General features: G+C 37.0%; 1 protein-coding gene across 1 annotated transcript in view; it reads left to right on the forward strand.

Moving 5' to 3' along the window:
• Positions 1–25,388, forward strand: part of LOC150090042 (muscle calcium channel subunit alpha-1-like) — a 1,145,904-nt gene that overhangs the window by 221,245 nt on the left and 899,271 nt on the right. Inside the window, exons 4-6 of the mRNA XM_090389719.1 lie at positions 831–970; positions 15,100–15,203; positions 23,660–23,812. Of these exons, the coding sequence (XP_090245845.1) occupies positions 831–970; positions 15,100–15,203; positions 23,660–23,812 (397 nt within the window). The remainder of the gene's footprint in view (positions 1–830; positions 971–15,099; positions 15,204–23,659; positions 23,813–25,388) is intronic.

The following is a 25,388-nucleotide window of genomic DNA, read 5'->3' on the forward strand; positions in this document are numbered from 1 at the left end:
ACTTTGATTTCCCAGTGCTTATATCACACCAAACTGACTCTACGCTGCACTGTCCAGCAACGTCGACTGGCTGTACTTCCTTGGATTTTGTGTGTTTCTTAACTAATAGCATAACCCCTCCTCCCTTCCTATCCTGTCTGTCCTTCCTGTTCACATTGGATTCCCTAAATTCCATTTCTGCATTCCTTATATCTGTGTGACATCACATTTCTGATATCCCAGCAGGTATCTGCCTTTGATGGTTTGACCAACACCAAACTCCTTGGTGTTGGTCAAACCATCAGACCATTTATTTACCAAACTCCTAGCATTGGTGTACATGCAAGTATACATGCATCTGTTTCTATTCTTAGCTACCCTAACAGAGCCCATGTGTTTACTTGTACCGCAATGACTCCCAGCAGTCTCTGAAATCCTCTGCAAATCCTAGTTACACTATTGGGCAGCAGTATCACCAACTCCACCATCAGAGCAGTGACACCACTTTAAATAGTAATGCATACCTTGTTTTTGGATTACTGTTTATTTTGAAAAATTTTAATAAGTAGAAATTCATTGATAATAAAATGTTAACTGTTTGATATGATCAAAATTGTGAAAAAAGACTTCCTTCTCTCTCTCATAAGCTTAAAACACTAAAAAGGAATTTAGTTAATAATTTGACTGTGGGAATTCAGAATATGGTAGCTAAAGTATTTTCACATAGATGATATCCAAATTAAGTTTCTTTTTCTGAATGAGTTCCTTCTATGATTTAGAATTGCTAGATCTATTTTTTAAATGATGAATTTATCAAAAATTGTACTGTTAATTTTAAAATTTTATTTCAGGAAAAAGTAGAATATGTTTTTTTAGTAATCTTTACTGCAGAATGTGTAATGAAGATAATTGCATATGGATTAGTTCTTCATCCAGGTGCATATTTACGCAATACGTGGAACCTGCTTGATTTTGTGATTGTGGTAATTGGGTGAGTAAATTTTTTTTTTTTTTTTTATATTTACAAAGCTACTGAAAACTTGCAATGGAATAAGTCATTAATAATGAAATTTCCACATAGAAAAAAGAGTAAATTGCTTTTAAATGAGAGATAACCTAGTAATGTATGTTAATTTTGATAGATAAATTTGATATACATGCTTAGTAGCGTATGTGATACCATATATCAAGTGTATCACATTATCTCTACAAATATGCCAAGAATAGTTTAACTTCAAAATTTTAAAACTATGAAATATTGCATTGAGAACATACAATGAGGATATATGTGTGAAATGTTTGCTGTAATCATTGACTGCTGTGTGGGCTGCAGATGAAGAAGAACAATATTCAGAATTAAATGTTTCTGATTATTATAGCAACTAACTGTTTGAATAATAGCAGAATCTAAGAAAAAAAGCTGAATCTAAGGAATAATATTAATCTGAAACACTGAAATATTGTCAAGGAAAAATATTAGCCAAATCGCCTGTGATCCACTTTTAATCTGAAATATAATTGTGCAGGGAGTTTTAAAAAATGTTGATAATTGTGGTTCCGGTTGAAAGTTGGAGAAAAGACTTGTTTGCAATTATATGGATTGTATTATTAGTTGCACAGATACTTGCACTGTACTACAAACATAGTAATTTGATAAATTTAAAGTACTGGCTAGGTCAGCAAATAATAATAATGAAAATATCAGTAAAATGGTGTCACTTTGATATAGGTAATGCAGAATTTTAATATGGCATGTACAGAAATGAGAACCATGATAGGAGGTAAGCAGGGTGGGAGGAGTTATGCTTTTTGATCAAGAAGTGTATAGATTCAGAAGTACCCAGTGGAAAGAACTCTGATATTATGAGTCAGTCTTGTGCAGATTGACATAAGCACTGATAAAACAAAAAAAAAATGGAGTATATTATAGACAAATGGAGTATATTATATTAGCATTAGCAGAGGCATATGATGCAAGAAAGCAAGCTTATGCACCATCAGCCAAAAAAAAACAAAAAAAAAAAAAACACTCCCATTTCACCCCTCCATTCATTTGAAATACCTGTCCAGCTGAGCCTTAAATTTATTTAGGCTATCAACTTCCACAACAAGGGATGGAAGTCTGTTCCACCAACCATCTGCTTGCCAAAGGCAAACTTCTGCACATCTATCCTACATCTGTCTTTCCTCAACTTGAATTTATGCCCTCTCAGGTTATTATTTCTGAGCAAGAGGAAGAATCCCATCAGCATTGAGCATGCTCAAACCATTCAAGGCTTTATACACCTCTATCAGATCACCTCGCCGATGCCTAGTCTCCAGACACTGTAATTTTCAAAACTTAAGCCTTTCTTCATAAGAGCACCCCTTTGTTCCATTCACTAATCTTGTTGCCCTTCTCTGTACTCGTTCCAGCAGCTCTAAATCCTTCTTGAAATGAGGCCTCCAGTGATATACAGGAATTTTTCTAGCAGGGATAAGGAGATGATTATTCCCTTGTATAAGGCAATGGTCAGGCCACACCTTGAGTAATGTATACAAGGGAATAATCATCTCCTTATCCCTGCTAGAAAAATTCCTGTATATCATTGAAAAGACACCATGAACTACTCTTGTAAGCCATCTGCACTGCTCAGAAAACTTCATATATGCCTGCACAATTAAACCCAGGTCCTTTTCATTCTTTACCACTGTCAGTGTAGTACCACAGAGTTGATACGTTGCTCTGGGGTTGCTGTTTCCCATATGTAGTACTTTACATTTGTCAATGTTAAACTTCATTTGCCACCTCTCAGCCCATCTGCTCAACCTTTACAGATCCTGTTGCAACAGCATACTGTCAGTAGTGTCCTTATCAACCCTGCCAACCTTTGTATCATCTGCAAACTTGGACATTAAGCCTGATATACCATCATCAATATCATATATAAAAACAGAAAACAATAATGGACCCAACACTGAATCCTGAGGGACTCCACTAATAACATTAGTCCATGATGAGCAGTGTCCATTGATTACCACTCTGTCTTCTCCCCCTCAACCACCCCTTTATCCATAGCAGCAATTTGCCTGCAATGCCACACTGCTCCAATTTGTGCAGCAGTCTTCCATGTGCAACAGTATCAAAAGCTTTTCTAAGATCCAAATACATAATATCAAAGTTATTCACTGCATCCAGTTCTTTTGTGACTGCATCATAGTATCCAATCAAATTGGTCAGGCAAGAATTCCCCTTAACAAAACCATGCTGTGTCTGAGCTATAACTGAAGTCTTGTCTAGATGATCCTGCAGTACTTCTTTAACCAGTGCCTCCATTAATTTACCTGGAACAGAAGTTAAACTCACAGGTCTATAATTACTTGTGTCAGCCTTTGATCCTCCTTTGTGAATTGGGGTCACATTTGCACATATCCAGTCTGTGGGTCCCCTGAGTCCAAAGAAGTTCTCATAATTAGGGCTACAGGTTTGCTTACTTCCTTTGCTGCTTCCTTTAATATAACTGGGTAGATCCCATCCACCCCAGGTGCCTTTTTTATGTTTATCCTCAACAGTTTCTCCACTTTCCTTTCAGTTATTACAAAATCATCTAGCCCACTGCCAGAGTTTACTTCACCTCTGGCATTCCCCTTCCTGAATAACTCCTCATGTGTGAATGTATATGCAAAATACTCGTTTAGTTTGTTAGCCACCTGAGCTGGATCATCAACAGTTGGACCATAAATATCCAGTGGACCAAGCTGATTCATCCCTTTCCTTCTAGAGTTTACATAGGTAAGGAACTCTTTTCTGTTTTTCTTTGCATCCTTTGCCAAGGATTTCTCATAATCTGTCTTTGTCTGCCTAATCTCCTTTGTGACTTGGTTACAGACCAGCTTATATCTATCATAGGCTTCCATGTCACCCATTAATTTATATGTATCCTATGCATTTTTCTTCTCTGCCATATGTCTCATTAGTTCATCTGACATCCATTTAGGCCTAAACCTTGAACAATATTTCTTAGTTGGTATGTAAAGCCTAGTAGTTTCCAAGATAAATTCTTTGAATGCTTCCCATTTTGAATTTGCTGTTGGTAACATAATCAGTTGGTCCCACTGTTTAGTATTTAAATACAGTCTCAGCCCATCATAGTCGGCTTTACGAAAGCAAAAAAACCCTTCCCTTTATCCCTGATATATATATACAGAAAAGCAGAGATGGCCAAAAACTGGACCATCTCTGCTTATTTATATTAGCATTAGCATTAGCAGAGGCATATGATGCAAGAAAGCAAGCTTATTCAGGAGATCTTATTTAGATTTCCATCTAAATTACTGTATATATATAAAGATAAGCAGAGATGGCCAGCAGATCAAAGAATATTGTTATAGGGTATTTTAATTTTGGAGATATTAATTATATCAGAACATTTCTAGATTTAAAGAAGAAAAATTACCCCTTTTTTTTTTTTTGTTTAAGTTTGAGTTTTATTTCACTGTGAATTTTTAGGTTAAAAATACATTATTGGTGTCATATTTGACAATTTTTCTTTAATGATGGCAGTCAAGTTAAAAAAAAAAAAAAACAATAAGAAATCAATATTTAAAAACATGTTATGTACAAAGTTTTTGTTTTTACAAAACTTCAAATTTTCATGAAGAAATTTGCTCTACAGTGCCTACCCTTACATAAAACTCACTACAGGGAGCATATACATTTAAGAAACTCTTTTGAAAGGGTTAAGACTCTGAATGGTTGAATAAACTAATTGCTCAGATGATGCACATAAGGGGGCAGATTTTCAAGGGAAATGATTGATCATCACCAAAGCTTCAGGGATGGGCAGAGAAATAGCAGTTGTGTTTTAATGCAACAAAATGCAAACATGGAAATAGGAACTCCAGAATAAATTATACACTTTGTGGGGCTGAATTAAAAAAGAAAAAAAAAAAAATCCATGAAGAAAGGGATTTGGAGTTACAGTACAGCAGATGTGCAGTTCTCCATGCAAATAGGTAGCAAGGAAACCCCATGGTTTCCTATTGATGGTTACTGAATGTTTGATTGTAGAGATAAGAGGTTGTAATCTCATTGTAAAAGGCAGTTGAAAGGTTACCATAAATTGGAATATTGTGAATACTGTGTCCAAGAATAGAGACAGCACCTAAAGAAAGAAAGAAAGAAAAAAAGTACATTGAGCTTGTTTAAATGGTCCAAAGACAGGCAATGAGCTTGGTAAGATCTGCAAAATGGTGTTCATCTGTGAAGTAAGACTTCTAATATGTGGGCTCGACTAGGTGCCATAGAGGAGACAAGCAATTTGTTAATTACTAGAGTACATTACCATATGCAGTGAGGCTGGCAGTTTGGAGAAATTCAGTGGTCAGCTGAATAAATACCTACTTGAGGAGAGAATCACATAGGTATTTTATTTTATTTATTTATTTGTTATTTATTTATTTTTTTGTATTGTGCAGCAAAAGTCTGACACTTCCTTGCACCATATAGCTAATCCTGAGTTTAAATTGGAGAAGGATGGTTGCAGGATAAATCTGCTATTTTCTTTTAGCTAGATAGTAATAATTGTCAGAATAAACTCCCACTTAGTGTTGTCAAAGTGGGTAGTTTGAATAAATTTAAAGGATTGGGCACATTATGAGAAGGGATGAGTAAATGAAGTAGGTAACTTTTTTTTTTTTTATGGTTGATGGTATAAAAGCATGCTTCCTAGTGTCATTTTGCCAATACTAATCTATCCCCCCTCCAATGCACAGAACAGTCAAGTCATTTCTCAACAAGGAATTTAGAAAAATTGTGAGGAAACATTACTTATAATCATAAAACTGAAAATGTTTAAATATTTTCAATTTCGTGATTACAAGTAATATTTTAAATGCTAAAATTCTAAACAAAAAAAAAAAAAAAAAAACCCTATGAACAAGAAGCAGTATATAACAGACCTATATCAATATTTGTAGAAGAATAAGAGAAGTTTACCTCAATATGATATGTTGAACACTTCCGTATTATACTCTCCAGAAATTAAAACCAATAAAAGATTAATGCAAAATGAGTACAGTAAAAAATCAATAAAAAATTCAAAAATTAATTTAAAAATTTATGTAAAATTTGAAAAACGATTTTTCTTCCTGAAGTGAACAGTGCTTTTCAACCATATATTGTGATCATAGGAATGGAAATTATGGAGTATGTGAGCTTGAATCTTAGAGAGATGGTTTGTCTTCATGCATGCGCGTGAAAGGCCATGATTATTTGTCTTCACGTATGCGTGCAAAAGATCAGGAATCGGAGATTAGATATGAATGGTGAAGGAAAATTGTTTTTCAAAATTTATGTTAAACTCTTTTAATCAATTTTTTTAAAAATAATTTTTAATTGTTTTTTGAATTTAATTAATTTTTGAATTGTTTTCAATTGATTTTTTACTATAATCATTTTGCTTTAATCTCTAGAGTATCATGCAGAAGTGTTCTAGGCCGCCTCCGTAGCCAGGTGGGAAGGAGCAGCAGTGCGTAGCACACGCTTCTTGATTAGACCGGGGTTCGAGCCCGTCACCACCAAATACGGAGGATGCGGAAAGGTCAGGGAATGACCACCGCATATCCCGGAGCAATATGGCCTTAGTTGCTAATGCTCCTAAAAAAAAAAAGTGTTCTACGTATCATATTGAGGTAAACTTTTCTTATTCTTCTACAAATATTGATATCAGCGTAGAATGTATTGAGCATCATAGCTCTGTTATTATATACTGTCAAATTCATATTTTGAATTCTTGTTGACTATTTCATTCACTTCCTTTTTCTCTCGGCATAACCTATCGATACACACAATTATGGGAGATTTTTTGAACTTCATGGTGCATAATTACATTAGATTAACACTAAGATACTTGGCCCAAATTAGCATTAGCGTTAGTAGAGGCATATGATGCAAGAAAGCAAGCTTATTCAGCATCAGCCAAAAAAAAAAAAAAAAAAAAAACCCTCTCCCATTTCACCCCTCCGTTCGTTCGAAATACCTGTCCAGTTGAGCTTTAAATTTGTTTAGGCTATCAACTTCAACAACAAGTGATGGAAGTCGGTTCCACCAACCAACCAACCACCCGCTGGCCAAAGGCAAATTTCCGCACATCTATCCGACATCCGTCCTTCCTCAATTTGAATTTATGCCCTCTGAGGTGATTATTCTGAGAAAGATGAAGAATCCCATTGGCATTGAGCATGCTCAAACCATTCAAAGCCTTATACACCTCTATCAGATCACCTCGCCGGTGCCTAGTCTCCAGACTCTGTAATTTGCAAAACTTAAGCCTTTCTTCGTAAGAGCAACCCTTTGTTCCATTTACTAATCTTGTTGCCCTTCTCTGTACCCGTTCCAGCAGCTCTACATCCTTCTTGAAATGAGGCCTCCAGACCTGTATACAGTACTCAAGATGTGGCCTAACCATTGCCTTATACAAGGGAATAATCACCTCCTTATCCCTGCTAGAAAAATTCCTGTATATCATTGACAAGACACCATGAGCTACTCTTACAGCTCGTCTGCACTGCTCAGAGAACTTCATATCTGCCTGCACAATTACCCCCAGGTCCTTTTCATTCTCCACCACTGTCAGTGGTGTAGTACCGCAGAGTTGATACATTGCTCTGGGGTTACTGTTACCCATATGTAGTACTTTACATTTGTCAATGTTAAACTTCATTTGCCACCTCTCAGCCCATCTGTTCAACCTTTCCAGATCCTGTTGCAGCAGCATAGCGTCAGTAGTGTCCTTAACGACCCTGCCAACCTTTGTATCATCTGCGAATTTAGACATTAAACTTGATATCCCATCATCAATATCATTCATAAACACCGAAAACAACAATGGACCCAACACTGAACCTTGAGGAACTCCACTAATAACATTAGTCCACGTTGAGCAGTGTCCATTGATTACCACTCTCTGTCTTCTGCCACTCAACCATCCCCTTATCCATAGCAGCAATTTGCCTCCAATGCCACACTGCTCCAATTTGTGCAGCAGTCTTCCATGTGCAACAGTATCAAAAGCCTTTCTAAGATCCAAATATATAATATCAAAGTTATTCCCTGCATCCAGTTCTTTTGTGACTACATCATAGTATCCAATCAAATTGGTCAGGCAAGACCTGCCCTTAACAAAACCATACTGCGTCTGAGCTATAACTGAATTCTTGTCTAGATGATCCTGCAGTGCTTCTTTAACCAGTGCCTCCATTAATTTACCTGGAACAGAAGTTAAACTAACAGGTCTATAATTACTTGTGTCAGCCTTTGATCCTCCTTTGTGAATTGGGGTTACATTTGCACATCTCCAGTCTATGGGTACCTCCCCTGAGTCCAAAGAAGCTCTCATAATTATGGCTAGGGGTTTGCATACTTCCTTTGCTGCCTCCTTTAATATAACTGGATAGATCCCATCCACCCCAGGTGCCTTTTTTATGTTTATCCTCAACAATCTCTCCTCCACTTTCCTCTCAGTTATTACAAAATCATCCAGCTCACTGCCAATGTTTACTTTACCTACATCATTCTCCTTCCTGAATAACTCCTCATGCGTGAATGTAGATGCAAAATACTCGTTTAGATTGTTAGCCACCTGAGCAGGATCCTCAACTGTTGAACCATCAATATCCAGTGGACCAATCTGATTCATCCCTTTCCTTCTCGAGTTCAAGTATGTAAAGAACTCCTTTCTGTTTTTCTTTGCATCCTTTGCCAAGGATTTTTCGTAGTCTGCCTTTGCCTGCCTAATCTCCTTTGTGACTTGGTTACAGACCAACTTATATCTATCATAGGCTTCCATGTCACCCATTAATTTGTATGTATTCCATGCATTTTTCTTCTCTGCCACTTCCATATTCCTTTCCTAAAGTATTGCCTTTGAAACAACATCGTTCTGAAATTTGCCAGGGTCAATTTAAATCATAAAACTTTGGACATACAGCAACTAGCACTTGCCATATCACGTAATATAGTTAAACTTTCCTTAAAATCTCAGTATTCCAATAAACAGAAATACCTTTCCCAGGTTAAGAAACTTCACGACAAATTAAAAGATTATCTACATCTAAACGATTGGTTGGTATTGAAGACTTCCACAGATTTACAACGTGAAGCACAGGCCACTGAAATAAAAAAACAGGCCCATTAACAAATTGACCCAGTAAGATCCCTGTATTCATGGGGAATACATTCCAAGACCTACCATGGATGGCTGAAATCGCAGATATAAGCAAACACCTGCTGACCCCATATATAACATGATTTGCTTGTACATACATACATACATACTTATAATAAAGTTTAATTTATCAATTAAACTTTATTGGTAAAGTAAGACATTACCAAAATTAAATACGGTAATAATAAAGTACAGCAGACTCTCGATTTACCGGGATTGGTTTAACCGGGAAGTTGATTAACTGGGACACTTCAAGACTCCAAATTAAAAAAAAAAAAAAAAAAAAAACCCCAACCAAAAATCATAAAATTCAAGTAATAACTAGAATTGGTATAAACAGATTTTTTTCACGTCGTAAATAAGTGACAAGAAGTGGCATTATAAGTTGTCATTGGGAGATTAGTGTACGGTTTATCTTGCAACCTCTGTGCTGTCTACACACCTACCGCTCGAAAAAAGAAAAAGAGACCAAATGTTTAGTTTGGGGTGTTTTTTTTTTTTTTTTAGAAATTGCGAAAATGATGGGGAAATGCATGCAAGAGTTGTGTTTTCAAATTAAACAAAAACTTGAAATTATTCAAAAGTTTGAAAACAGTCCATCCGTTAAATCTCTCAAGAACCATTATAATGTTGGTGACCAAACCATACGCAACATTGTAAAAAATAAAGGGAAGCATTGTATTGGACACGCGAGTAGTACTTGTTAAGTTTTTTTTTTTTTCCCGTGGTTAACCGTGGGTAACTGAATCAGCAGATACCGAATCAGTGGATATGGGGGCACAACTGTACATTATCATGGGTATCAAAACAGGTTCATATGAGTTCAAACACATGCCCATGAGCTTTTGACTAAGTGCATACGAGTTTGTTGCCGACCCCCCCCCCATACATAAAACGTGCTTGGCACCTCTGTAGCCAGGTGGGTTGGAGCAGCAGTGCATAGCACACACTTCTTGATTAGACCGGGGTTCGAGCCTGTTACCACAAAATACGGAGGATGCGGATAGGTAAGGGAATGACCACCGCATATCCCCAGAGCAATATGGCCTTAGTTGCTAATGCTCCTAAAAACCAAATAACAAACAAACAAACAACTTGTTAACATACAATCAGAATGCTTCAGTTAGTGCTCAAACACCCCTCGCCCAACATGCAACATACCAACATATCAACAGGTTAAGTATGAACCAGAGCTATAATGCCCAATATGTTCTACGTTGATATCAATATTTTTAAAAGAATAAGAGAAGCTTACCTCAATATGATACGTAGAACACTTCCATATGATACTCTCCAGAAATTAAAACTAAAAAAATTAAAAAATCAAAAATATTACATTACAGTAAGAAATAATTAACAATAATAAAAAATAAAATGAACACAATTAAAAATCAATTTAACGTAGTCTTAAATTAATGTAACGAAAAAAAAATTGCAAAATGATTTTCCTTCCTGAAGCTGACAATGCTTTTCGACCGTATGTCATGACCACAGGAATGAAAATTACCGAATAGGAGTAAGCATGGAACTTAAATAGGGATTATTTATCTTTGCTCATGCATGTAAAGGACTGCGAGTTGGAGATTAGATATGGCTGGCGAACATTAACAGAATTCTCATGTCATTTAATTTCAATGGTTTCTGCAATTAATAATCTCGTATAATTATGTTGGACACTAAGTATTTTGGCTTTGTTAAATAAAAAAGTGTTTCATTAATGTCATGAAAGGCTAATTCTGACGCTGCTGAATGAGAAGCACGAACTGAGGCCACGGGGCCTCAGTTCATGATTATTTTAATTATTTGGACATGATTATTTGGACCTACCTAGATACAAATTTTGATTCAAGAACCTAGGGTGCAGACCACAAAAATCTTAAGAACAACATTAGTGTCAAAGCAGTTCCATTTCAAAATTGTATTCTCGTTTTATATATATAAAACTACAAGCACAAGAAGTATTAGAATCTATAGTACTTAGTACTGTGCATGGGTTGAAGGTTGACATTAAGCTTGAATTTCTGTAAATTATAATTTTCAGGAAATATGTATGAAAGCAGGTTGTTCCAGAAAACAGAAGTTGAGGAAATAAATGAGGAAGAAGAAAAATTGGTTCTGTATCCAGTAAAAGGATGCTGACTGGTTGCGGAATGTGTTCGAACTGGTTTGAAACTAGGAGAGAGCAGGAATTTTAGAAGCCAATTCAGAAGAACAGTGTCCATGAACATATCTCTTGATATTAAGACAGAGTGGAGAGATTTTGTTACAGATGGGTCAATGATTAACCTAATTGCCCTCTTTTGAATGAAATCTAGAAGCCTGAAAGAGATTTTGGAGGCACAGTCCCAGATGTGGGAACAATATTTGATGGTAGAGCAGATCTGAAATTTGTATGGAGTGAGCAGCTGTTTGGAAGAAAAGTAATGCTGAGAGCAAAAGAAAAAAAACCCGGATTTTTAGATGCAGAAGAAGGAATATTTGTGATATGCTTATGCCAAGAGAGAGATTAGAAGTTAGGGTAATATCTAATAAAAATATATGATCTTGTCTAGAAATCTGGATGTCATCAAAGATAAGCATAGGAGTACAAGAATCCTTTTTGCAAGATATGACAGGACTGAGTTTTAGAAGAATTGAAATCAACTAAGTTATCTTTGCTCCACTGGAGAATGACCTGGAGATCAGCATTCAAGCAGTTGGCAGTGGATATTTGAAGGTGAAGCTGTTTGTGTAGAGCAAGGTTTCTTAAACTGGAAGGTGGACTGCAATGTGCTATCATTGGCAAAACTCTGGATAGTATTTCTGGTCAATAGAAGATGGGCATTAATATACAACAGGAAAAGTGGGAGAGAGAACTGAACCTCTGTAAACATCAGCAATAATGGAGAATTCAGAACATGGAGAGCTGTCTGCCATCAGTGAAACATCACCACAGTGAGTGGTGACACTATTGGTAGACAGTGTACAGCGATCAGAGAGAAACTGGATACCCAATAAAAAAAAAAAAGTTGGCAAACCATAAGATGGAAGCTTGTTTACTTATTTATGAGACTTTTATGCCAAACATTATCAGAAGCCTTTGAAATATCAAGAACAACTCTTTGAGTTTCACCAAACTTTTCCATTGAATTTGTCATCACCAGTGGATCGACACTGATGGAATCCATACTGTTGATCATTGATTAGATAGAAAGTTTCTAGATAGTTTAGGAGTTGGCAGTTAATGGATTTCTCCATTACTTTATAAAGAGTAGAAGTAAGTACAGTTGGACAATAATTGGATGGGAGGGATTTGTCACCTTTTTTAGGAACTGGCTGGATATGAGAAAATTTCCAAGCAGAAGGGAAAACACTGGTGGAATAAGAAAGTGAAAAAAAGGTGATACAGAACAGGAGTAAGCTCAGGAGCACAGGTTTTGAGAATAAGTGGAGAAATACCATTAGGACCTGGCACTGTCTTGGCAGCAAGACTGTTCAAAATTCTTCTGTCATCCTTTTAACAGAAGGCACAGGAGACATTGGATGAATTGTACTGGGAATGGTTGGAAGTGATTTCCAAAGATCAATACGCAGGTTAAAACAAAAGTAGAATGCTAGCAGGTCAGCTTTATCTTTGGCTGAGTTTGGTAATAGAATCGTCCAGTGTTAACAGAGGTGGGAATAGAGATGGGAAAAAGTTGTGACCAATAGCTTTGCCTAGAGACCAGAATGCTCAACTACTATTTGGACAAGAAGCAAGTTTTCGACTCTTAGATTGTTCAGAATCTAGTTTCAACTGATTAATAACTGCTTTGCAATTGTTGTGAGCTTTAGTGTAGGCAGAAAATGAACCTGGAGATTTTGATGCAAGCCAGTTGCAGTATGCAACATCCTTATTTTGAATGGCCTTAGCACATTTCTTGAAAAACCAAGGTTTAGATAAAATATGAGCTGAGATAAAAGATGAGATTGAGGTGTTTAAGGCATTGAACAGCTTGAGCACACTCAATGCTGATGGGATTCTTCCTCTTGCTCAGACTATACATGAGGGGACATAAATTCAAATTGAGGAAGGATGGTTGCAGAATAGATGTGTGGAAGTTGCTTTCAGCTAACGGCTGGTTGATTACTGGAACAAACTTCCATATGTTGTTGTGGAAGTGGATAGTTTGAATAAATTCAAGGAAGACCAGATAACTATTGGAGGGGATGAATAGGTGAAATGTGAACTTTTTTTGGCTGATGCTGTGTAAGATTTCTTTCTTGCATAATTTGCTACTACTAATATTAATACTAATATTAACATGATCATAGCCTGCAAAACATCCTCTGCATTCTTTGAAACTTATGATGCCATTTGAACACAGTAGTTTGTAATGTGATGGAGTACAAAATTGAGAACCCTTTTAACCTCCCGCATAATGAAATATTCCACATACTTAGGAATCGTTATAAAATAAATGCATTCAGAAGCACACAGCAGAAAAAAACATGCACCGAAGAATTAACAGACTTTTACGTACATGTAGACCCAGGTTTAAAATTGCAATTGAAAAGCAGCAAAATGTGCTGTATTTATTTATTGCAGTGCTGTATTGGCTAGTCCAAGAAATTTTTGACATGTACTAATTACTTCATAGTTCTTAAATATTCAGACAGTAGCATGTTAATATAAGGTGTTTTGATCAAGAATAATTATTTATCGAATATGATTTTTTGAAAATAATTATTTAAACCGTAAATAATAATGTTTAATTTAAAAAAATATATTCTCACACTTATTAAAATTGATAATATATATATACACACACACACACACACACATACAGGGTGTCTCAAATATATTGGTACAAATGTTTAGGGGAGGTAGGTAACATCTAAAAGAATGTGAATCGCATAGGAACCCATAACCAGAAACGTCACCGTAAGTCTGTACACGGCGCTGTTCATCAGTTCGCGAGAGGGAAAATTTCTGGTTTACTCATTCAAGCAGTAGTCGCCGCATGAAGAGCATGCATTGATATACGAACATTGATTGATTGAGCTGGCAGACATGCACCTAGTGTATGGATTAGCAGAGGGCCCACACGGTGTGCGCCCCCATGCTGCACAACATCGCTTCGCAATAAATGTGTGAGCAGGTATGGTCGGTGACTGCTTAGTCGGCCCATACCTGTTACCATCCCGCATGAACTCCGCTAAATATCGGATCTTTCTTGAACAAGTTCTACAAGGGTTACTTGACGATGTTCCAGCAAATGTGAGACACAACATTTGGTTTCAACATGACAGGGCGCCTGCCCATTATGGAAGGTGTGTTCGTGACCATTTGAATAGGCATTTTGGGCATCGATGGATTGGCTGTGGTGGACCTGTTGCCTGGCCCCCCATGCTCACCTGATTTATCGAGCCTTGATTTCTTTCTGTGGGGGGCCCTCAGATCTATCGTGTATGAATCGCCTGTGGAGACGGAAATGGATCTTGTGGCGAGACTCGTCTGCGCTGATGCTACTGTCAGAGAAACTCCAGGTGTGTTTGACTGTGTCTGCCAATCCATGCTGCATCGGTGTCACACATGCATCGCGTCTCATGGTGGAACCTTCGAGCATCTGTTGTAACATCATGAAATGCATCCATCTCATACTCCATTGTTAATATTATGTCAAATAATTGTTTGCCACTAATTACTGTCTTATGTCATTTCTGCTTCTACTTTCCCGTGACATTTCCGGTTATGGGTTCCTATGCGATTCGCATTCCTTTAGATGTTACCTACCTCCCCTAAACGTTTTTACCAATATTTTTGAGACACCCTGTATATATATATATATATATATATGCGTGTGAACAAATGTGAACACCCACACACTCATGTGTGTGTGGGTGCATACGTGTTTGAAAATAAGTAATGGATTATGTTTTCTGATACTTTCAGTGTTATTAGTACAGCTTTATCAACACTAACTCAAGGATTTGATGTGAAAGCATTACGAGCATTCCGAGTTTTACGACCGCTCAGACTAGTCTCAGGTGTTCCTAGTAAGTGCATATATTTAAATTACTTTGTGATTCATCTTATATTTGGAAGAATTTAGAAACTAGACTGAGTTTGGTATCTTTGTATATTAAAATCGGTGAATTGATCAAAACAAGTTTTTAGAATACATGATATCGGTTACAACAAATATATCAATAATTTGTTTGTTTACATTTAAAGTAGAGGAATATATAGCTCTTCAAGAAGCTTGGAGAACTAAGTTTCTTGGATGCTTTTTAAACAGCTGCACGTGTCTTCATTAGTTCGGTGATTGATTCTAAGACAGCAGAAAAGTATGATGCTGTCAATGCTGTATAGCATCAGATTTGCTGAAAGATGAATGCTATATGGTGTCAGCTTCACGTCTGTATGCTACATAAGTTCTGTGACCACTAGAGAACATATATCATCCCAGAACATGCAAAATAATCTTCATAAAAGAGGTCTTATTGCCCTTCAGCCAGTGGTTTGTAGACTTGTATTTCATTGAATGAAACATGCGCGTGCACACACACACACACACACACACACACACACACACACACACACACACACACACACACACACACACACACACACACACACCTGGGTTCAAGAATGTTGTGGTTGAGTCAGTGGAACCAAGTTCTCATGGATAAGTCTAAGTTCAATTTGTAACCTGATTCTCAGTGAGTCCTTATCAGAAACAAAATTGGAACATATGTCACTCCTTCCCCTATGTACAAGTGATATGAGCTTGGTGGAAGTGGACTGACTACTTGATAAATTATTAGGAACAAATCACTACTAGAATCAGAGATATAAAGATAATCTGGAATTCTCAAGTCCTTCTATAACAACTGAAAAAAAAAAGATTTGTTTTCATGAATTGATAATGCCCTACTCATAAGGTACAGAATGAAAAATGAAGAGAGTAGCAAGTAAACTCCTAGATAAAAGTATTGCAGGATGGCAAAAATTAGGTATTCTAGCCAATTTTGCTGTACTTACTTACTCAACATTATTCTTGTAAAACTGCATGGATATAAATTTTAATTCATAGAAGCAGTACAAAATGAATTTCATAAATTTTGAATTATCCTTACAGCATTTTTATAACATTTTACAGTAATAGCATATATTATACCAAATAAGAATATTGTGCATCTCAATACATTGCACAGTGGATAATTACAGAAAACTACAGTACTGTAAAAACATGACAAAAATCAAAATGGAATGCATTTAAGTTATAACTGGGCTTTAGTAGTTTATTGGGCCACCTTTAGCTTCAAAAATAATTTTTACTCTTCTAGGTATTAAATCCAACAGACATTGGCAGTGATTTCATGATGCCATACAGAATCTGAATCTTATTTTTTGGATGGTGTTGATAATGTTGTCTGCCAATTTCTTTCCATAAGTTTTCTGTTGGCTTAGCATAAGATGAATTTCCAGGCCATGGAAGGACTATAATGCCATTTTTTGATGAATCCAAATACAGTAATCTCTTGTTTACTATATTTGGATTCATGCTCCAATTTAAACGAATTTCTGCTTGAATCACTTTTTTTTTTTTTTTTAAGATTCCAAAAAATGGAATAATTCTAGACATATCCATTCTTTCCCCAGCTTTGGGAAAGGGATGATAGAGACTGAATTCTAGGCATCATTAATCATGCAGTTAGTTTAATTCATAGAAATCATTCCTGGTGCAAGTAACCTTTATTTCATATTTAGTTTGATAGGCCACTCTTTACAAATCAACTTGCTATTCATTGTTGCTATTCATTTTGCTATTCATTGTTGCATTTGCATGCCCTACTCAGATTTTTTTTTGATTTCCACATTATTTTTCTGCTTTTCTCGTAGGCAGAGTAATTAGTCTTTTTGTGTGTGTGTGTGGGCAACATGACATCAATGAATTTTATTAATGACAGTATTATTATTATGTTAATACTATATGCTCACGAGCCTAATGACCACCTCTGTCTCCATGAGTCAATGCATCCCAAACACTTAGGAGTGATGTCACTAGTTGACACAGCATATACAGGGTGTCTCAAAAATATTGGTACAAATGTTTAGGGAAAGTAGGTAACATCTAAAGGAATGCGAATCGCATAGGAACCCATAACTGGAAACGTCACGGGAAAGTAGAAGCAGAAATGACACAAGACAGTAATTAGTGGCAAACATTTATTTGACATAATATTAACAATGGAGTACGAGATGGATGCATTTTATGATGTTACAACAGATGCTCGAAGGTTCCACCATGAGATGAGATGAGATGAGATGAGATGAGATGAGATGCATGCGTGACACCGATGCAGCATGGATTGGCGGACACGGTCGAACACACCTGGAGTTTCTTTGACAGTAGCCAGACATGAGTAAACCAGAAATTTTCCCTCTCGCGAACTGATGAACAGCGCCGTGTACCGACTTACGGTGACGTTTCCAGTTATGGGTTCCTATGCAGTTCACATTCCTTTAGATTTTACCTACCTCCCCTAAACGTTTGTACCAATATTTTTGAGACACCCTGTATATAGTGATGCCACAAGTAGTAAAAATTCTGTACAGCGGGGAAAGGAAAGGACCTGACAGAGTTTGAATGGGGAATGATTTGTGCCGCTAGAAGGCAGGGAACCAGCATCTCAGCAATTGCAGGCATTGTCTGCTGTTTGAGGGCCATAATAGTGAAGTTGTGGCAGGAAAATTTCAAAGACGGAGAGGGACACACCACCACCTAATGCACTGGGACAGGGATACCACTACTTTGTTGAGGTGAACTGTGCTTGGCACATACTGTCCAAGACAACATATGCTCATGATCCCTCAGTTAACAGCAGACTAAAACCAGGGTGCACAGAGAAGTGTTTCCTAGCACACAATCCAGCAGATGCTCTTGCGGAGAAACGTACAGAGTAGTTTTGACCTGTTCGTGTGCTCATGTTGACTGTCGTAGACACCTCCATCTGCAGTGGGAATGGAAGCACTGTTTTTGGACGTTGGACAACTGAAAAAGAGTCACCTGATCTGATAAATCAAGGTTCCAGCTCCATCATGCCAATGGAGGGTGCATATTTGACAGCGAGCAGGTGAATAGCTGCAGCCAGACTGCACAGTTTGATGAAAACAGGCTGGTAGCAGTGGTATCATGGTTTCGGGGATGTTTTCTTAGACATCATTGGGCCCCTTCATCCACATTGAACACATCCTCACCACCAGATCTTACCATGGCATTGTTTTAAACCAAGATTTGCCCTACATGGTGGACCCTCTCTTGGCTGCCAAATTACCCTGACATCGATCCCATTGAACATTTGTGGGATATGGTGAAGTGCACTATTTGTCAGTCTATGCCAGTGCCTTGCTTGATTGCAAAACTGCAGAATGTCCTTCCTGAGGATACCTTCCGTGATGTTGTGGAGTCGATGCCATGCCAAGTACAAGCAGTTAATCATGGCAAAAGGTGGGCCAACCATGCTATTAGGTAGGTGCTCATAATGTTTTGGCTTGATTGCATTTATCACATTTGTACAGTAATACTCAAGATATGTTTAGTGTACTAAAATCTTTTTTTTTAAATTTTCATTCTTTTTAAGCAAAAAAAAGGTTGAAGGTACCAAATCTGCGAGCCTAGTACATTGTGTGAAGGTTTTCAACTTTCATCTAAACATTTCTTTGTTAACACTGCTAATAAACTAAAAAAGCAGTGTTATCTTCTTTTTTAGTTTAGTAGTAGTAGTAGTAGTGGCATGTGATGCAAGAAAGCAAATGTATGAGCTTATGCAGCATCAGACAAAAAAAAAAAAAAATCGCACCATTCCCTCCAAATGCCTGTCCAGTTCCTCCTTAAATTTATTCAACCTATCAACTTCCACAACAACAGATGGAAGTTTGTTCCAGCAATTAACCACCCGTTGGCTAAAGGCAAATTTCCGCACATCTATTCTACATCTGTCCTTTTTAATTTGAATTTATGCCCCCTTAGGTTTGTAATCTGAACAAGTGGAAGGATCCCATCAGAATTCAGCGTGCTGAACCCATTCAAGGCCTTATACACCTCAATCAGATCACTGCGCAGGTGCCTAGTCTCCAGCCACTGCAATTTGCAGAACTTAAGCCTCTCTTGATAAGAGGATCCCTTCATTCCCCTCACCAATCTTGTTGCCCTTCTCTGTACACGCTCAAGTAAATCTACATCCTTCCTAAAATGAGGCCTCCAGACCTGTACGCAGTACTCAAGGCGTGGCCTGACCATTGCCTTATACAGAGGGATAATCACCTCCTTTTCCCTGCTAGCAAAATTCCTATATATCATTGACAAAACCCCATGACCTGCCCTGGCAGCCTGTCTGCATTTCTCAGAAAACTTCATATCTGCCTGCACAATTACTCCCAGGTCTTTTTCATTTTCTACCACCTTAAGTGTAGTACCACACAGTTGGTACATTTCTCTGTGGTTACTTCTACCCGTTTGCAGTACTTTGCATTTGTCAAGGTTAAACTTCAGTTGCCACTTCTTAGCCCATCTGCCCAAATTATCTAGATTCTGTTGCAGTAGCATACTGCCATTACTGTCATTAACAACCCTGCCGACCTTTGTATCATCTGCAAACTTCAACAGTAAGCCTGATATACCTTCATCAATATCATCGATAAATATACAAAACAACAGTGGACCCAACACCGAACCCTGCGGGACTCCACTAATAACATTAGTCCAAGAAGAGCAGCACCCATTGATTACCACCCTCTGTCTTCTCGCACTTAACCATCTTTTAATCATTGTAGCAACTTACCCTTAATACCATTCTGCTCCAATTTGTACAATAGGCTTCCATGCGCAACAGTGTCAAAAGCTTTCCTGAAATCCAAATATATGATATCAAAATTATTTTTCGCATCCAGTTCCTTTGTAACCACATCATAATATCCTATCAAATTTGTCAGACAAGCCTTTCCCTTAACAAACCCATGCTGTGTCTGAATTATTGCTGCAGTCTTGTTTAGATGATCCTGCAATGCATCTTTAACCAGCGATTCCATTATTTAACCCGGAACAGAAGTTAAACTAACTGGTTTATTAGCAGTGTTATCTACTAAAATTCACCAGTCCATGCCACTGCCTTGCTCCATTGTGGAACTGCAGGACTACATTCTGTCCAGCTGGTTCAGGCTAACTGAGGACACTTCTGTGGTCTCATATTTATCACATTTATACTTGCTTTTTTGCATCATTTGCCACTACTAATTTTTAATCGTAAAATAGCCTCCAAAAATGGAAGTCTCACTTATAATGCTTTCCTGCTTAGAACGATCTTCGGGACCAGTCTCTTTGATGAAAGCACTGTAATGGGAATTTACTATGTATGTTTTGATTGTATAGGCTCTATGGAGGACATACAACAAGGTTGGACATTTAAGTCTTAAGACTATTTTTTTTTTTTTTTTTTCTTGTTGGCCAACCAGCAAGAAAAGACTGGGGAAAAAAAAAAAAAAAAAAAAAAAACAACACGCTGTTCTGCCAACTGTGTTATTCATGGTGGTGTAATCAGAGGCTACTCGGCCAAGTTTCAACTCATTACATTTATTAATAGGTGAATAACAGCCTTCTGAAGTGCACTTGTCTAAATTTTTTAAATGTAAAAATGGAAAGAATGATAGAGCAAAGAACAAATATGAAATTGTGTTAAATTGCATAAAACACCCACGTTGGAAATGATAAGACAAGCATGTGGTGAGTCCTCCATCTCTAAAAGTAACATTATGTAATGACACAAAATGTTTCACAAAGAGAGAGAAGCAGTGGAAGATGACAAACAGTGTCACGTGCCAGTTACCAAGTTGAGAGTTGAAAATGTTGAGAAACTTGCAACAATGGTGAGGTCTGATCACCAGTTAACATGTGCCATGTTCACTGCCAAACTTGATACGTACAGGGGAAATAGTTCGTCAAATGTTACCCGAAAATCTGGGCAGAAGAAAGTTGGTAGCGAAATTGGTTCTGCACTTTGCTGACATTGGAACAAAAACAGCAATTGAATTTGTGCAAAGAATTTTGTGAATGGTTTGAAGAAGATAATTTTTTGACTCATTTTATCACAGGGGATGAAAGTTGTTATCAGTGCAATCCCAAAACAAAAGGCTAATTGATGGAATGGAGAACATCAAACTCACCCAGACCAAAAAAAAATCTTGAATGTCAAAGTCAAAAATGAAGACAATGTTGATCAGTTTTTTGATATTTGAGGCATTGTTCATTATGGATTTATGCTGGAGGGGTGTACAGTCAATCAGAAATTTCTGGATGTGATTAAGAAAATGACCAGACTTGTGGAGATGGATTTTGCACCATGACAATGTTCCAGTACTCATTGTGTTTGAATTTTTGGCTCAGAAACAAATTAAAGTCATGGATCACCCTCTCTGTTCAGCAGATCTGGTGCCATGCAATTTTTGGCTTTTACCAAAATTAAAAAAAAAATTGGTAAACATTTTTTACCAAAAAATTTTATTTTATAAAATTATGAAATTTTATTCATTTTTATTTCTTTTATCAAATCTGCAAAACACCTCCCTGAAAGGGAGGTGTTTTGCAGATTTGATAAAGGAAATAAAAATGAATTTAAAACAAATTTTGAAGAACCTCACAGTTGATGACTTCAACAGCTGTTTCAATCAGCGGTGGATGTGCTGGACAGTGTGTCAAATTAGGGGGAGAATACTTTAAACTTTTTAACTGTTTCCTGTTTGTACAATTAAAAATAGGTTTCAAGACCAAAATTCTAAAAATTTAATTGTTGGACCCTGCATGCACTTTCCAGTCAAAACATTGACCACCCCTGTGTTTTAGCAATTGGCCATTCCTCCCTACCTGGTGACACACGTCTCAGTGAGAACTGGTAGATGCAATATTGCATGGTTGTGGCATGCAGTTGATATGAAGTACTTGATCATCTTGATCAAGGGATGTGATCTGAGAGATTTTGAAAAAGGGATGATTGTCAGCTACCTGTTGAAGGGCAGCAGTATTATTGAAACCGTAAATCTGGTGGGTTATTCATGGAGTGCTGTAGTTAAGTTGGATGGATATTGGACAGAGCAACAGTCGCTGGGCCAATGGCGAGCACTCACACTTCATTAATGATGGTAAAAATAGGCTGTCCTGCCTTGTGCAAGCCACTAGACAGAAAATGACTGATCATGGTCCTTCACCAGGGGATGACCATGATCCATCAAATCCTTCTCCATATGGGCAAATAGGCATCTGGTCAAGGTACCCATGCTTAGAATTATCGATCGCCAATACCTTAAGTTTGCTCTGAATGGCATCATTGGACCATTGGCAACTGGAAAAAAGTTGCCTTTACCAATGAATTACATTTTCTGCTATGCCATGTGGATGGTAGATGGAAGGTACAACAAACTGTGGAGAGGAATGACTCTGATGTCTTGGTCTAACAGAAACAGGCATGTGGTGGCAGTGTTTTAGTATAGGGAATGTTTTCCTGGGAATTTCTTGTTGGAGCTGTTATACCCCTAGACCACACTCTGAATGCTAAAATTTACTTATCTATTGTGGCTGATCAGATACACCTTCACAGTGACTGTCTTGCCATTTGGCAGAGGTGTGTTCCAGCAGATAATGAGCTCCTTTGCTATGCTGCTGCTGCTGTTGTTCGAGAGTGGTTCTCTGACATGAAAGTAACTTCCTGGTGTTGCCATGGCTGCTGAATTTGATGGATATGAATCCCATAGAACATTTCTGGGATTACGTGGATTGACAGATCCTCCACCATTTGCATCCTCCACTGCAGACATTCAGAGATCTGTGGGATGTATTCCTTGCAAATGGTACAACGTATGTCCAGCAACATTCAGAAGCCTTATAGAGTCTATACCTTGCCATAAATCGTGATGGTACGGGCAATAAGAGGAAACACCTATTATTAGGTAATTGGTTGTAATGTTTTGACTAGACTTTGTATATGTTTCACAATCATTTCAGATAACTTATCCATTTGTGTGTGAATTGTCTAGAAATCTTAAAATAGGTGTTGCCATATCTTATCTATTTTCTAGTAATTGTAGACACAATTTATAATAGATGATTGTAAGATAACAGAATAGCTTTGAAAATCTGATTTGGGTATACAAAGGCCAGAATTGAATAAATTCTTAGGAATTCTGATCTAAGTTGATAAAACTGAACTGTGTTGTAGATGTTCAAGATTTTACTGTTTAAAAAAAAAACAAGGAAAAAAGAAACAGTTTTTTTTTTTTTTTTTTTTTTTTTTTTTTTGTGATTTAAATATTTAAAGTTTGTTTTTTTTTTTTTTTTTTTCAAGTAGTACAACTTTAATTTTCTTTTAGTTATTAGGAGAGAAATTTAAAGTGGAAAATTTAAAGTTCTTTAAAAAGTTGTTTTGAATGAATGCATAAGATTTGCTAAACTTTATTTCAGGTTTACAAGTAGTGCTGAATTCCATTCTTAAAGCAATGATCCCCCTACTTCATATTGCTTTACTAGTCATCTTTGTCATTATCATATATGCTATCATTGGGTTAGAATTATTCTCAGGAAAAATGCATAAAGCATGTTTTGATAATACAACAAGTAAGTATTTATAAGCAAAAGAACCTTTTAAGATTTTTTATGAATTAATATTTATATTATTATTATACTAATACATTATAATTAATTTCGAAATTCACATCTAATTATCTGTATGTAAATATATCCCCTTGATATATTAACTACTATTAATTATTTAACTTCTATGTATAGTGACTATCCTTAATATACACTCACTGATCACCTACCTAATACCTTATATGGCAACCATTCACATGGATAACAGCTGCTATTCACCTAGACATTCACTCTGCTAGATGTTTGAAGATGACTAGGAATCTGTAATGAATTGGATGCAAAAAATAATTTTGATATCATATACTTGGATTTCAGGAAAGCTTTTGACATTGCTGCACATGGAAGACTATTGCTACAATAGACAAAAGGGTGGTTGAGTGGGAGAAGACAGAGTGGTAATCAATGGACGCTGTTTTTTGTGGACTAATATTATTAATGGAGTCCCCAGGGTTCTGTGTTGTTTTGTTTATTTATCAACAATTATATTGATGAAACTATATTGAAGTTTGCAGATGATACAAAGGTTGGCAGGGTTGTTAATGGCAGTATGCTATTACAACAGGATCTAGAAAATTTGGGCAGATGGGCTGAGAAGTGGCAATTGAGGTTTAACATTGACAAATGCAAAGTACTGCATATGGGTAGAAGTAACCCCAGAGAAACATACAAACTGTGTGGTACTACACTTAGGATGGTAGAAAATGAAAAAGGATCTGGAAGTAATTGTGCAGTCAGATATGAACTATTCTGAGCAATGCAGACAGGCTGCCATAGCAGGTCATGGGGTATTGTCAATGATATACAGGAATTTTGCTAGTAGGGAAACGGAGGTGATTATCCCTTTGTATAAGACAATGGTCAAGTCACGCCTTCAGTACTGCATACATGTCTAGGGGCCTCATTTTAGGAAGGATGTAGATTTGCTTGAGCATGTACAGAGAAGGGTGACAAGATAGGTGAAGGAAACAAAGAGGTCCTCTTACGAAGAAAGGCTTAAGTTCTGCAAATTGCAGCACCTGCAAGGTAATCTGATTGAGGTGTATAAGGCCTTGAATGGGTTGCGCACGCTGAATTCTAATGGGATTCTTCCGCTTGCTCAGATTTCAAACCTCAGGGGGTCATAAATTCAAATTGAGGAAGGACAGTTGTAGAGTAGATGTGCTGAAATTTGCGGGTGGTTAATTTCTGGAACAAACTTTCATCTGTTGTTGTGGAAGTTTTTTTTTTTTTTTTTTTTTATGTGAACCCCAAACACGAGAGGTATTATAACCTATAGTACTTAGTACCGTGCTTGGTTTGGAGACTGAGAAGACGAAAGAAGATATTTGTTGACATTGGACTTGAACTTCTGTAGATTGTAATTTTCAGGAAATACATATGAAGGAAGGTTGTTCCAGAAAACGGCAGTTGAATGAATAAATGAGGAAGATGAAAAGTTGGTTCTGTGGGTTTGAAGTTGGACAGTAAATGGATGTTAGCTGGTGGCGGCACGTGTTCGGACTGTTTTGAAAGAGAGAGCGGGAATTATAGAAGCTAATTC

Source organism: Mastigoproctus giganteus, chromosome 2, assembly GCF_048544385.1.
Source record: "Mastigoproctus giganteus isolate SK-2022 chromosome 2, ASM4854438v1, whole genome shotgun sequence".
In the NCBI taxonomy this organism is placed as follows: Eukaryota; Metazoa; Arthropoda; class Arachnida; order Uropygi; family Thelyphonidae; genus Mastigoproctus; species Mastigoproctus giganteus.